A 14,826-nucleotide genomic window follows, 5' to 3' on the forward strand; every position below is an offset into this window, starting at 1 on the left:
AAAGAACCAGCAAATGTAATGCCAAATGAAATAACAGAACAAATGGTGATAACACCAAGAGGATCTGGATGGTGGAATGAGGGAAATAGGTTAGAGCACAACCCCTCCACTTCCATGATTAGCCAATAATTTTACAGTTGGATCCAGACTATAAGTTAGCTTCACAGTGACTTCTGAAACATGCTGAGCTATTGCAATTTGATGATCTGTAGAGGCTTGACACACAACAGAAACAGAAGCCCCCCCCCCCCTTTTTTTTGCTAGTATAGGTAAAGGAAGAAGAAACTGTTGGTTTGGGGCGAAAGAAGTTTTGAGTTTAGCAGAGGCAGAAGATGAGCCAGAGAGCTTGCTTGAATCAGTGTGAGCAGATAAAGACTGCTCATTTAGGCAAAGCTTCAGAAGCTGCTGTCTGTTCTTGAGGGTAACATAGTTACTTTTTATAAAAGAGAAACACTCCCAGATAGAGAGAGAGAGAGAGAGAGAGAGAGAGAGACTGACATGGAGGGTTTGTCAAAACTGTTCAAAATAAGGGTCAAAAGGCAGAAACAGTCAATGCAAAATAAAAAATCAAAAGGATTTTGCTTAGGATACTTAGGAAAACCAAATATTTTACTCAGATAAATCTAAACAGTCTGGGACAATTTTTTGACAACTTTACTAAAGCACTGAAAAAAAAAGATTTGTAAAGTCAGGGCACCGTGGAGCATGATGGTAAAGGAGTATGTGTTTAGTAGCCTGGGAAGTGTTTCTCTGCTGACTGGTGATAATGTGTCTGGCATTAGTCCTGATTGTTATGATGTATGTGCTCCCTCTGATCAACTGGCATTTGCATTGCTTTCTGTGCTCAAACAGCATGGAGGAAGGTGAAGCTCAAGTATTAAGGACCCCAGTGTGGAAGGAAAGTTTAAAAGCTTTCCTACCCTTTTAAACAGAGGTTATGTTCTTGCCGTAATGACAGGTTTGGACTGACAGTTCCATGGTTATCACCTTGAGGACTAACACTGGTAAGAGTCAACAGCACCTAAAACTTTTGCAGGCCAGCAAGTCTCCATCCTCCTTCCCTACAGTGAAGAGTGAATGATGACCAGTATCCAGATCTCTGTAAATCCATGCAAAGTGGAGCATAAACTAAGACTAAGAAAAATATAATTGGCAAAAACCTATAGCCTTAGGCAGTGGAAAACCCATCTATATCAAGCAAAGTTCTTCATTAGCACTCTTCAAGAAAAATCTTGATGAGTGGATGGGAAATAAGAAATACACCCCGGGGATCACTTCTGTGTCTCTGCTCGACAGTGGCACAGGAAAATAACTTTCTTGGGTGGCATAAGCCAGGGAACCTTCTTGGCTAGGCTTGTGCAGGCCCTTGAGCCGATAGCCTAGTACTTACCTATGAACCTAAGAAGGGTGTTTCTACTGATGAAGATAAGAGTGATACTCCAAATTTATCATTGTAGTACATAATTTGTATGACTGAGATTTGGATTTCCACCTTCATCATCTTGCACCCTTTGGAATGATAACCTGTGTGGGAGTGAATGACCTAAGGGTCTCCATCCAGAGGGACATACAGAGAGATATTATGAAGCTTACTATGCATATTTTTTCAATATCTTGCATTTACCAAAAGTGATGATTATTTATATCAAGGCAAGATAACTGTCTTTAACAACTGGCTAAGTAGCTGGTGTCATTGTAAGAGGATACAATATTTACCAGCCTGGGATGAGAAGGTAGATGAGGCTTCCTGCTTCACCAGGGATGGCTTACACCTCTGATACCAGGGTTTTGCATACTGGCTAAAACCTTTGCTGAATACAAAGTGCCTTTTTTAAAGGCAGAGTCTTCTACTGGACACTACTACATAGCAAACTCAGAGTCACATTCATACAAGATGTGGGTGACACTACTCAATGCTAAGTGCCTAAATATAAAGATGCCAGAACTTGATGCCCTCCTGCAACTCAAATATAGTCTTATCTGTGTAGTTACTGAGCCATAGATTTAGTGCAATGACAGCACTCCTATACCAGACTTTAACATTTAACATTCCTTCAGGCCCTTGGGTAACTGTTGTGCAATATATGTTTTTGTTAGAAGCACCATTGCCTCATGTCAAGTTACCCACAACACTAATTTGGAACTCCTGGAGATCTAAATCACCCTCAACAACTATTACTTCATTGCTAGCTACAGATCACTATCAGTGTCCTTCAAAGATCATGGAAATTACCTTAATACCACTGAGGAAGTTAAATATCAAACTAAATACCTTATTGCTAGGGGACTTCAATCACCTAAGCATTGACTGGCACTCTTACTCTTTTAAATGTGGATATGCTCAGTGTTTTCTATGCTTTGTTAATACCAATGCACTGGAGCAAATTGTACAACTATGCAGTAGAGACTCTAATATCCTTTACCTGGACATTACAAACCAAGCCCTCACTGGTACCTCACCCTACATTGCCTCATCTCTGGTTAAATCTGGCCACAAATTAATCGACTTCTCTGTCAGACATATTTGTACTACCTCACCACCAAATGAGACTGTCTTTAGAAACTTCTTCAGGGCAAACCTACTTCAGCTTGCAAAAGGCCTACACAAAATTCCCCAACTATTCCCCACAAATTGACTCAAAGAGGGATACCACAGTCACCTCTGATTTTTTTACCAGCACATAAACAGTTGCATAGAAAAGTCTGTACAAATATAATGGTAAATTCATGAATATACCTCTCTGCCAAAACTGCTGTATTAATAAACTGTATTCCAGAAGAGGGAAAACAATGAAAAACGAAGAATTCCCAAGCCCCCTACCTCAAACCCACACTGAAAAATGCCAGCAAGGAAGTTAACAACACTATTAAAAATTGTAAAGCAGAGTCCAAACTTAAGGCCACTTGATTGATACCAAAAAAAATTAGAAATGTTTCTTCAGTTATGTCATGAAATTAAGGGATTATGTCCAACATTGTAGTGAGCTCATCCATGACATTATCACATATTCTGATCCCAAGGGTATACCAGTATATTAGCAGACAAATTTAGTGCTGACTTCACCTCACATATTCACATTGTTGCCTCCACTATCTCTTACAATTTAGTTTCCCTCTGAAATCTCCTTGGAGCAAGTCTTAGAATCCCTGTCAAAGGCTACATATAATACTTCCATGGGGTCAGATAACATGCCAACCTTTTTTCTCATCAGTGCCAGGTATGCACTACCTGATCCTGTGTTGAAACTGCTCATCCTCAGTCTATCCACAGTGTGTGCCTGATGCCTGCAGAACAGCCACTATGACTTCTCTATACACAGGTGACCCCTCTATAGATGCAGGTAATTATAGGCCATCAGTCTCATCGACCTTATGTGCAAAGTCATGGCAGGTATCATAGCAGAATGTGTTTATGCAGGTAAAAAGAATGTAAATGACCTAGACCCCACTCAGTTTGGTTTTGTGAAGGGCAGTTCCTGCCTCCTGATCCCATTAAACTTCTTTAAAAATGTTACAGAAGCTTTGGACATGGTCACTCCATGCATACTGCTCATCTTAACCTGACCAAGGCTTTTGCCACTACCCCCATGCCGATACTGTAAAAAAAAATAGACAGAGTTAATGTAAACCCCATGTTGTTTGCTGGATAGCAAACTTGCTATCCAACAAATCCCAAGCTATGATAGTTGTTGGCACCCTCTCTCAACATAAAAATTGTAACTCGTTTAGTACCACAGGCATTAGTGATAGGCCCTCTCCTGACATTTATTTTGCAGACATCAAAGCCAATATGCCAGGAGTGTGGTTGACCAAATTTGCTGATGGTTGTAAGCTGGGAAATGTTTTTCTCTCATCCACTAATATTTAACAGCTCCAGCAAATGCTGGATAGTTGTGCATACCTGGTGCCCTGAAAATGGTCTCAACATGAATACAAAAAAGTGCAGCACAGTAGTGTTCAGCAAAAATGCTGATTCTGTATGATATGTTATAAGACTGGTTTGTATAACCAACTGCTAGGATCTTCACTAAATTTGAGATTGAATAAAGATGCTGGCAGTTCACTAGAGAAACCATTTTTTTTACTTTGCACAAGACAGAGATATCCTGCTACCAGTACCTTGTTCTTTATAATTAGACTCATATTTATGCCAGGGTTATCATGTATTGCTCTGCCAGATTTGGAAGGTAAGCGCTATATTAAGTGCTTCTAAAGGGTGGTAGGAGCTTTTAAGTGTGTCTTCTTAATGGTGCATATGGTTGGGCATCTTATGGTTCCTATAATAGCTTGCAAGTATTGTTCTTATGTTCCTATGTTCAGAAGGACCTCAAAGAGGGGCTTTTCCAGAAGATGAGACCACAGCAGGGGAAATCATATTTGATCACATCAATGGGATGTTAATAAAAATTATCTTGACTTTTGCATATTTACACTTTTTGTAAAATCTTCTGTGTCAGGGGAATCGGACCCCACCTCACCTGACTTTTCTAGTACCTGAGCCTCTACCAAACTTCAGTTATCTGAGTCCTAGTAAGGACCCCATCCCCTGTGCCATGGAGTCAGACCAACTTCTGTGTGATTTTGACATGGAGATAAACCTCTTGGAAGTCCAAAGAGCACATCCAGTCTCTTTCAGATAGGTAAGGAAGGCTTAACTAAGTTATGAACACATAGAAGGGCACTTTTGGAATGCACTGATTCAAGCCACTGAGACTGAGAATGGGCCCAAGGTTCTTTGTTTTCTTTGGCACTGAAAGGACTGTTAAGTAAAAGCCTAACCCATTCTGGTTAGGTAGGACCTCTAAGGTAGCTCTCTTTTAAAGGAGATTTAACACATATTTTCTTACCACAAGTTTTTTAATGGTGTGGAATGTTTGTAAGTCAAAGAGATTGTGTCTTTGGGAACTGAAATGACATGGTGGTCCTTACCCTCCTGTTATTTGTGATGTCCTTCCAAGCAGATAGGTGGAGGGACAGATGACACCTGATTGCATCCGGAGTAAGACCAGTGGACAAGGTCTCAGCAAGCAAAATGCAGACTGACAGAAAAAGGACTGTGATGTCCCTGATTACTTTGTTGCCCTTGGGTTATTATGAAGATTATAGTGTCCTAGTTAGTTCTTCCCAGAATCTCTGCTGTTATATTGCTGTTGGCTGTACCAGAGTCACACTTGACGTGGACTCCACTGTACTCATTAGAATGAACATAGTGGATGTTTGAATTCAACTCAAACAACTGTGAGTGCCTTTCCCTCTTGTTCTTGCTTCTCAACTCTGGCTTTAACTAGGATTCAAAATGTAGGGTCCCACCAAAAGGGACACTCATTAAACTGAACTTTTTATATTTGTATCATTAACAAAGTCAGTTAGATGGAGGCAGGTGTGATGATATGCAGTAAGTCTAGCACCTGCTGCCTGGGCTGCACCATCCATTACATTGTGAGATAAGATCATAGCTGCATTAGCAAGAGATGAAAGGGTTGATACCTGGGACTTGTTTTATATACCAATCTGGAAACCCATGCAAATACCAGCTAATTTGATTAACCATCTCTCTCTCTCTCTGGAAAGGGATACATGGGGCAGATAATATACAGCCCTCAAAGAAAAGGAGGGTACATAAACATGCTTCCTCAATCTGTCGCATGCATTGTTAGTTAGGTGGACATCATGGTGCTGCAAGGTTTGAGCCTTCTTTAAAGCTGCACTTAAGGCGTCTGTAACCATAATTTCCAATCCTTAGGATGTCAGGCCTTTTCAGCACAGGGACCACCACACCAGGCTGTTGTCATGCAGACTTTACCAGCAGTCAGGCCATCTCAGTGACAGGGGAGATCACTCAGGAAGAAAACTTGGTGGGAGACCAGAAGGTCTTTACTAGATATGTTCTAGGAGGAAGGAGGTTCAGAGCATTTCCTACATTTGCCCCCTCATTTCTAATATTTCACAAATTCTGGGTACTCTAGGGGAGTGGGAGAATCAGCTTCCTCATCCTCATCAATATCTGGGGTTAGAGATTTATGAAGGAGATGAATCTATATGCTTCCTCTTACATTTGGCATTTTTTTCTATCTTCAAAGGTGATGGTTCTGAGTGGAAAATGAAATGATTCCTCTGTCCTGCTAGCCTGAAGAGAGCAGCCCTGCCTTCTGAGGATGAGGGACCACCCAAAGCAAAAGATACTGATGTTGAGAAGCCAGGAACCAACAGCAATGTTGAAGGCAGTGAAGTCAAGGTCAAAGCCTGTGATCCCAACAATGGAGATGCAGATGATTCCAGCATTGACAAATGCTGGTCAAGTGACAGTCACATCAGTCATTTGCCTGAATGGGGTTATGCAAGAAGGGCTGTGGACAAGGGGTAATAAATCTGACAAAGAAGGTGTTAGTAGAAGAAGAGACCTTGGACTATCCATGCTGCATGAATGCCTGCCATATTTTAGTGTAATCCAACTCTGCTGACATGGACTAAAGAGATCTAAAGGATGTGAAAGAAGTATGAGATGTCACCAAAGGCTTCATCAGTTCAGGTTGAAAGGCTGAGATGAGACCAGTGGTGAATGAGGAAGGGCCAGGGGGATTCCTCAGGTGCTCCTGTGGCAGAAGCCCCAGCAATACTAACCTGTGACAAAGAAGAAACAATCAATTTGGGCTTCTTGGGGCAGTACTTCTCTACAGGAGCATCTTTGTTTTTATCTTTACCTTTTCCTTGGTGGGGAGGTGGGGTGGATGCCTTGTCAGGAGCAAGTGATTATGACTTAGGTACTGTGGAATCCTGAATTAATGGATGAAACTTTTATATTTGTAGTTCCAGCCTGTTTCTTCTATCTTGCTTATATCACAAACTTCTTTGAAATGCCCTTTTGCTAAACACTTATGACACAGGGTGTGTTGCCTGTGATAGGATTTTGCTCCCACATCTACACTTTCTGACCTTTTGTTGACCTTTATCTTCATGATAAAGACCAGAATTATAGTTAGGCCATGTAGTGCTCTGTGTAGTTCTCCAAACTGGAACCCAGCCCCTTCATAGTTGAGAAGCAAAAAACAAACAAAAAAAAACTCTTCTGCTCTGAAACTGTAGCAAGTTCTTTGCTACAAATGTAAAGCAGTTTTCTACATTGAAACCAATACATTGAGTTCTTTAGCACTTCAGTCATGACCGCAAATGTAGCATCAGCATTCATTTATGAACCTATGCTATCTGTGTGGCTTTGACACCCACCAATTGTGCTCCCTAACAGCTTGTGCCTGGGGCAGCCACCCCCTTTACCTCACACTAGTTACATCTCTGGTAAAGCTAGCCTAACGCCAGTTTCAATATTAACCTTTAAACAGTGATAGTGACACTAAAAACTATGAACATAACAACTACCAATTGTAACTATACCTCAACTTATATACACAACTAACTACTTTTTCATCAACAACAAAAAGTTAACAACTGTAAAACCTAAACCTAAAAGACAGTAGTCAACTAACTGACAGAAAAATCTAAATGAATGGAATTCACTGAACTGGCAGGATGTAAAAAGGTTATGGTGGATGTTAGTTCATAAAAAAACAGTGACTCAATCAAAAATCCTAAGCACAAATTATAGAGGTAGCCTGGGCCCAAATGTAGATACATATGTGTTTAATGTGGAGAAAAAGATCTGGAGAATGTTCCTAGTTCAGTCAGTATTGCGAATAAAGAGGAGGGGTCAGGAGAGGCTGTCTACATCCTACTTGTTCTTACCCCTCAACATAATGACTCCTAGTCCTTAACTTTTTTTAACATTCCTATGACTTAATGTAAATGATCTGTATTTATCACTACTAGCACCTCATGGGCATTGCATTCTTTCTCTATCCTTCCTCCCCAACTTACACAAACACACACACACACACACACTTTCATAGAAACCTGAACAGAAACACACACTGTAACCAGCTGGCTACCTCAGAATCTGAAAGTTCAAACAAGTCACAACCAGTTCTGTTTACAAAACCTTTCATTCCTGCAGGCATACATTGGGAGCCTAGGTAGTAAATGATGTACTACTTTTTAAAGACAATGGCACGGTAATGACATTACATTATCATGACAGAAGTAGTTAAGGCTTCCATTAGACGGTGTCTGAAGCATGTGTCAGTTGTTTCCATGGTGCAAAGTCAGACAAAAGTGAGATCTGCTTTCACAAACTCTGAACTGAAAACCTAAAAATGCTGCTTTTTGAGGACATGATTCTACAGGGGGTAAACCCCTCCCCACCCATACTTCCAAGTATCATGACTTTAAAATTCATTCTCAAAAAGCTATGTTTGAGCTTTTTGTTTCATACACTGGACATGTGAGTTTTAACTGCAAGGACATGTACTGCAATGATTTTAATTCCACTCCCGTACTGAAAGCACTGTTCATCTGATGTCCCTATGTTGATTAAAACGCTTGCTGTACCATCATACCAGTGAATGAAGGAGTAAACCTTCTGTGTTATCAGTCAGTATCTAAGGCCCTGACATATTCAGAGGCTCTAGATAACCATATTTTGCTTTACACTATATCTGGCTGTGTGATAAGATGCAAAAAAAAATCAAAACTCTGTATCTATTGTACTGTTTTTATTTCACTCTTTATAATTGATAGGATATTTGTTTAGCTACACTTTTAGGAGGAAGCCCCAAATAGATAATGATTTGCATATTTCAAAGGAAATATAGCTAGCATGAATAAAGCACAGGGATTCCCTATTTAGCATAATAGATAAGACTGTTGTGATAATCAATTTAAGATGGGTGCAGTACTTCAGGAGACAAGAGACCAAAAGTTTGGTTAACAGACATGTAAAATAATACAACATGGTAGTCTGGTTAACTGAAACTACTGTGTTTAATCTTATAAATTCCTAGATGACTAGTAAAAGTACAATCTTATATCTTTTTGTGTATGTCTGTGTGTTTTCAGAATCTAAAGAAAGGCCATTTAATTATGTTCTGCTGTTGGTTTTAGATGAAAAATATTATTTTCAAAATGTAAATAAATAAGGTTATGTCAAAGCATTTCAAAGGTTTTACTGATGGATAAGGAAATATTATTTTTTAATTTGTTTTTCACACACTAAAAAAGATATTCACAACTGCAAAGCAGGGAAAAGTGTGACTGCACTTAACACTTACCTCATTGCCACATTGCTGCCATCGATGATGATTGGTCTCAGGTTACTGCTGGAATTAACATCTTCCTCACTGGGCGTCAGTGCTTGCTCCTTTCTCTGTGGAGGATTGCAGCCACGAGCAACAAGCTTGGGAGCAGATGGCCATTCCTCCCAATCCTCAGGTGCTGACCGGTTGCCATTGCCCATCTTAATGAGCTCGTTCAAAATATCATTTATCAGTGCATCCTGGCCTAATTTGTCTAATACTTTACAGATATTTGTTTCAGTGTAGCCAAGTTTACAGAAAAAATCTAGTTTTGTCTTGTCTGCCTCCATTCCTGTTGTGTAGATGCTGCACCTCTCTGAGTGTGCTGGTAAGAATAAACAGAGTCCCAGATGCGCTCAGAACCTGCAATTTATATACTTTAATAAAGTTTGCAACTTGCAAATAAATGAATAAGACACATGCATATCAAAGTCATAGTCAAGGAAACGATGCTTGCAACACATTCACTGACAGGAAGCAGCACAAATACAGATGTCATCCAAAGAGTTTAAGTCACTTAGCGCCTGGCCACAGACCATCGATAAGAACTTCCTGCAGCAGTCAGAAGCAAAGCTATTCTGTTTCTTTATCGTCATCAAAACAGAGTGGTATTCCTGTTTTGCAAGAAAAAAAATGTGCTGTTACACTGAAGGTCTTTTAATGGTAATGAAGTCAACATATTTATCTTATAACACCATTTTATAAATATCTTAGCTATGTTACTCTGATGCAGAATGAGTAGATAGCTAGGGGTACATTTTCCATGACAGCATTTCTCTTTTACCTATACTGTGTCACAAACAACTTTATAAGCATATGAAGAGGAAAGGGGTATTATTTCAGTTAAACAGTATTATGTACATTTAGGCAGCTGTTTTGATGCAACCTGCGTATGTCATTAATGGTAAGAGTACAATGACAGTCTGCCCAAGATAGTAATGGAAAATGTTGCAGAGTTTCTTATTTGTAACTAAGCAAATAAACCTAGACATGATTTATTTACTTTTTTTGTTTGTTTACTTTGTAGCCTTATTAGGCCTATGGCCTATTTTCATGGAGGCCTAACGTGAGATTTTCAGAGACTGTGGGAAATTTGATGAAGTCTCCAGGATAATTTTTTTTTATACAACTACCTCAACTGCCACTAACGCAGGCAAATAGGATCTGTGAATCATGCCTCATCCAACGGGCTGCACCATCCCCTTGTGCTGCATTACTACATCAGCACTGGAATATGAAGCAAAAACATGGTGAGAGGAAAGACTCTACAGTCTTTTAATCTTTCCAACATCAAAAGCAAGTGTGCAATCCACTGAACCAGTGACACAGAGCATTAAATTGTCTTTGATATGAAGCCTGCATCAGGATGAAGGATCTTGATTTCATAAATTTTATATGCATGCATAGTATTGGTTCATAATCACCATTGATAGTAGGTGTGGAAGTACCATGGAGTTTTAAATTCACCTACCCCTACCTATGTAGCCTGTTTGTATCATTAGGAAACACACTCTTCCATGCATGACATACCATTGCCTATATTCCTACTGGTACTAACTGCCCTGTGGCAAACAAAATATTATGGCTTCAAGTGCCACTTTTCTGCTGATAAGAATTAAGCTTGGAAATCCCCCAAGAATATTACTGCACATTCAGTTATTAACGCAGTTTCTTATGTTAGATTTCAAAGGTGCCTTAAAGTCTTGCAGTTTGATAATTGTCTGGATTGTTCTAACAAAACAGAAACAGCTGGAATCAGCAAAACTGGAACCTTATGACATAAAGGAAAATCCAAGTTTTCTCCAGCTGTATTTTTCTGCTATAATTTCGTACTTTTTGGGTTATGATACCAAAAGCTATTTTTTATTATATTTGGCTCACATTGAGTGCTGACCATCATGTCTCCCTTCCTCAGGCAAAATCATACAGGCAACCATCATGGGGTTTGTATTAGGACCTGAATACCATCTCATAGTGGCAGATCCAAGCATCTGCATCACTCTGGGGGTATTGTGTACCATCCACTGGCATGTGCATGCTCCAATATACACATCACAAAAGGTGTCATCACATGCTTGGAATGCTAAGTCCATGTCCCATAGTTCTGCAGCCACTGTTGTTAAGCAAACATCCAGTTTGTCTTTTCTATGCATTAACTTTTTTATATACAGTGCAAGTCATGGTGTAGGATTTGATTTGATTGTCTGCCTGCATTTACGTGCTAGAGAGTTTAATATGGATAGGAAGGTCTTGCTGAAGTGAGTTACTGCAACATCTAAAGACAAACTTTTAACAGTTCCAAATTTCAATCTTTGATAGACAAGAATGTCTCCTCACTAAATTTGGTTGCATTTCTTACGATTTTATATTGGCTGTTTCTATGTATTTTGTTATGTTTTCATATGGCAAAACCCCCCAGTTATGATTACTAAAGGCGTGAGGTATAATTCTCACATAGGAAGTTTTTTGGAGGGGTCTGTTATTATTCTCCAGTCTAAAATACTTTCTATTCTAATTATCTGTCCTGTTGGTCCATAGTTAATGTTTGTAGAATGATACAAGGGTGAATAGTGGGTACACTTGGGCCAGTCCTTTTTAACGTCACCTAAGATTACTGTTTCAAGTAATATGTTTGTAGTTATCCAAAATATTATGCATTTAAAAGCTGATTTGTCTTCAGTAGGAGGTGTATTAAATAATATTGTTATACATACTGATTTTTGAAGTAATTTTAAGTGTATCTACAAGGACTTCAATGACAATAATGTTTGGCATTTGTATGGGGTGCATGGCAATGTTAAAAGCTTTTGAGTATTCAATGGTTACACCATCAGGTCTTTTACTAGTGATCATTATGGATAATGCCATAACCAGGAGGCAGAATGCTTTCTTTTTTTGTGTGTGATTTAAGCCAAGTTTTTGTTATTGCAATTATGACAGTGATATAGGACAGCCATCTATGCAGTCTGTTATTTTATTTCACATACTGTGAACATTTATACAGCATACTTTTGTTACTGAAGGGCTACTTCACAAAGGTGTATTAGGATTGGTCAAGACAGTATAATCCTGAATTAGAAGTTCAGATTTTTGTAGTAAGGTTTATATATATATATATATATATATATATATATATATATATATATATATATATATATATGTATTTGTATATGGTCTGTTAGTTTTATAAATGTTTTTGTAAATATTTCAGTTAACATATCAATAGTGCTGGATTTTAGCTAATTTTACATTGAAAGCTTATTTGGGAGTATGATGGTAATAGCAATATAATTTACCACGTATGATGTGGTAGCTGGTGAGTAGAGTTAGGAGAAAAAGAAAAGAAAGCAACACTATACAAGTGAGTAATATAAATATACATACACACATACACACACACACACACACACATATACATATACATATAAATACATGAGAAAGCAAGATTATATGTATACATGTAGTGTAGACCAGGGACCTGTATGACCTGTTCCTCTTTAATGTGGAGGTGTGCAATGGTGTCTTGATGAATAATATGGTTTTGTGCACACACTTAACCATTAATTATGGATAACAGAAGGTTGTTTCAACCTCCAGTGGGATGTTATTACGGGGCTACTTCATAAGATCGACAGACCATTTGATCGACATTCATTTGGTCAACAGGCCATTTGGTTGACAACAAATATTCAAGACAAAAACCTGTGAATTGCCCTCCTCCCCAATGTTGTGCGACTCTAGAGTTGATATATATAGTTAGGTGGGTGTAGGGTGCACAGCCCCCCCACATTGGGAGGGTGGGGGCAAAGCCCACACCTATTTTCATTTAAAATGTGTAGTTTTTTGTTGTATTTTCATGTTTTAAATGGAAATAGGTGGGGTGCTTTGCCCCCCACACCCCCCAATGTGGGTCCTGTACCCCCCACACCTCCCCTAACTATATATATCAACTCCAGGATCGTACAACATTGGGGAGGGGGAAAATCCCTGTTAAATGCCTTGAATACTGGTTGTCGACCAAATGGTCTGTCGACCAAATGAATGTCGATCAAATGGTCTGTCGATCTTAAGAAGTAGACCCGCTATTACATATAGCCAGGTTAACCCTCCCTTAGTAGTGGGGAAACAGACTCATCTCACTTGTTGCCAGTCCTGTGACATCACCAATGACAGTCCATACTCTTCCAGTGATTGTATCAGTCCATTCCCAAACAAGGACCACTGGAGTAGTAGTCATATGCCTTCCTTGGTCCTGCTGTTATGATCTGGCTATGTGATTCCATTTATTGCAAGCAAATTATCACAAATGCATCATGATCAGTACCCACTATAGAGAAGGCAACTTAAGAGTAGTAAGGTGCAGTGATTATATAGACATGCTACACATCTCTGCAGTAATATTGTAGTCATGTACAGTTACAGATTAGAAATCAAGTCTAGCAGGAAGGCAACTGGAAAAAAACAGCAGTAATAACAAATTAGATGCATCACTTCAACATTTGACAGTAGTACAGACAGCATGTCAAAAACATTCATGCTGTGTTATTTTATTTCAAGGAAGGCATATCATGGCAAGTGGCATTAAATAAAAGTCATATTACATGGCATAAGAGCAGTATGAAGTGAATGAGTAGTGACTTGAGGCTAGCAGTTAAGCTGCTGAGGTGTCTAGTCACTGGAAGTGCTCCTTCAATAGTTTGAATGCCCTCTAAATTATATTTAAGTTTCCACTTGAGCTGGGTTATAGGCCATTTACTGCATGCTCTAAAGTGATACAGTGTGATCATCAACCAGGACTCTACGGCATATCCAGCATCACCTGCAATTTCCAAAAACAACATATTTTATAAGTGGCCTGCTGCTAGCATGCATTGTACCCATGTATATAGCCCTGTCTGTCTGTCCTATGTATGCACCTACCAACCAGATAAGCCTGTGGAAGTCCCATTGCAGGAAGCACTGGTATGTAGTAGACATGTGGCAGATGTGTGAATCATGTGAGCCACCTTCATAGCCTACAGACTCAGTTATAAATAATACCCCTGGGATTACAGGACATGTGGCAGTTGAAGGAGTAGAAGCCTTTCCTATTAATGTATTACAAGGCACCTGGACCAGAAGGTCCATGATAGTGAATTGGATGCAACTGAAGACCCTCAGGTCCTAGGGGAAATGGTCTCTTTCATAGTAGTCCTGCATGCTGTTGGTTATCACCTCTGTTGTCCTGGGGAGCAAGATATGTTCCTCCACATGTTGTAGCATAATGCTGAGGAACTGATTAAGGATTCATGGGGGTGATGGAATATCTGCAATGTGTCCCAGCTGGTTGCCAGAAGGTCCCTAGAAACAACATGGTTAATGTCACACATATCTTTGTACCTGCAGGAGTGGGCATTCCATGCATACACCCTCAACTGTGCTTGCAGGTGACACAGTTTGACTAGGTCCCTTACAATATCCCTGTTCACTCAAAAATGGGCCACAATATGCTGGTGTGTCAGGTGGTTTTATACCAGGTGTTGTCTGTACCTCCTCTGCTGGAGCAAATAGCTATGGCATGCAACAGTTCAAGCACTGGATCCAGTGCTGTCTCCCAGTGCATGATGCAGCGCGACTGCTTCTGCTACTCACAGGTTATGTAGAC

General features: G+C 39.6%; 1 protein-coding gene across 1 annotated transcript in view; it reads right to left on the reverse strand.

Annotated features, from left to right (window-relative positions):
- ZC3H12D (zinc finger CCCH-type containing 12D) overlaps window positions 1-9,665 on the reverse strand; it is a 181,516-nt gene extending 171,851 nt beyond the window's left edge. Inside the window, exon 1 of the mRNA XM_044069013.1 lies at window positions 9,159-9,665. Within this exon, the coding sequence (XP_043924948.1) occupies window positions 9,159-9,472 (314 nt within the window). The 5' untranslated portion in view covers window positions 9,473-9,665. The remainder of the gene's footprint in view (window positions 1-9,158) is intronic.
- Between the last annotated feature and the right edge of the window lie 5,161 nt (window positions 9,666-14,826).

This window comes from Protopterus annectens, chromosome 1.part0 (genome assembly GCF_019279795.1).
Source record: "Protopterus annectens isolate FY-2018-M chromosome 1.part0, PAN1.0, whole genome shotgun sequence".
Lineage (NCBI taxonomy): Eukaryota > Metazoa > Chordata > Ceratodontiformes > Protopteridae > Protopterus > Protopterus annectens.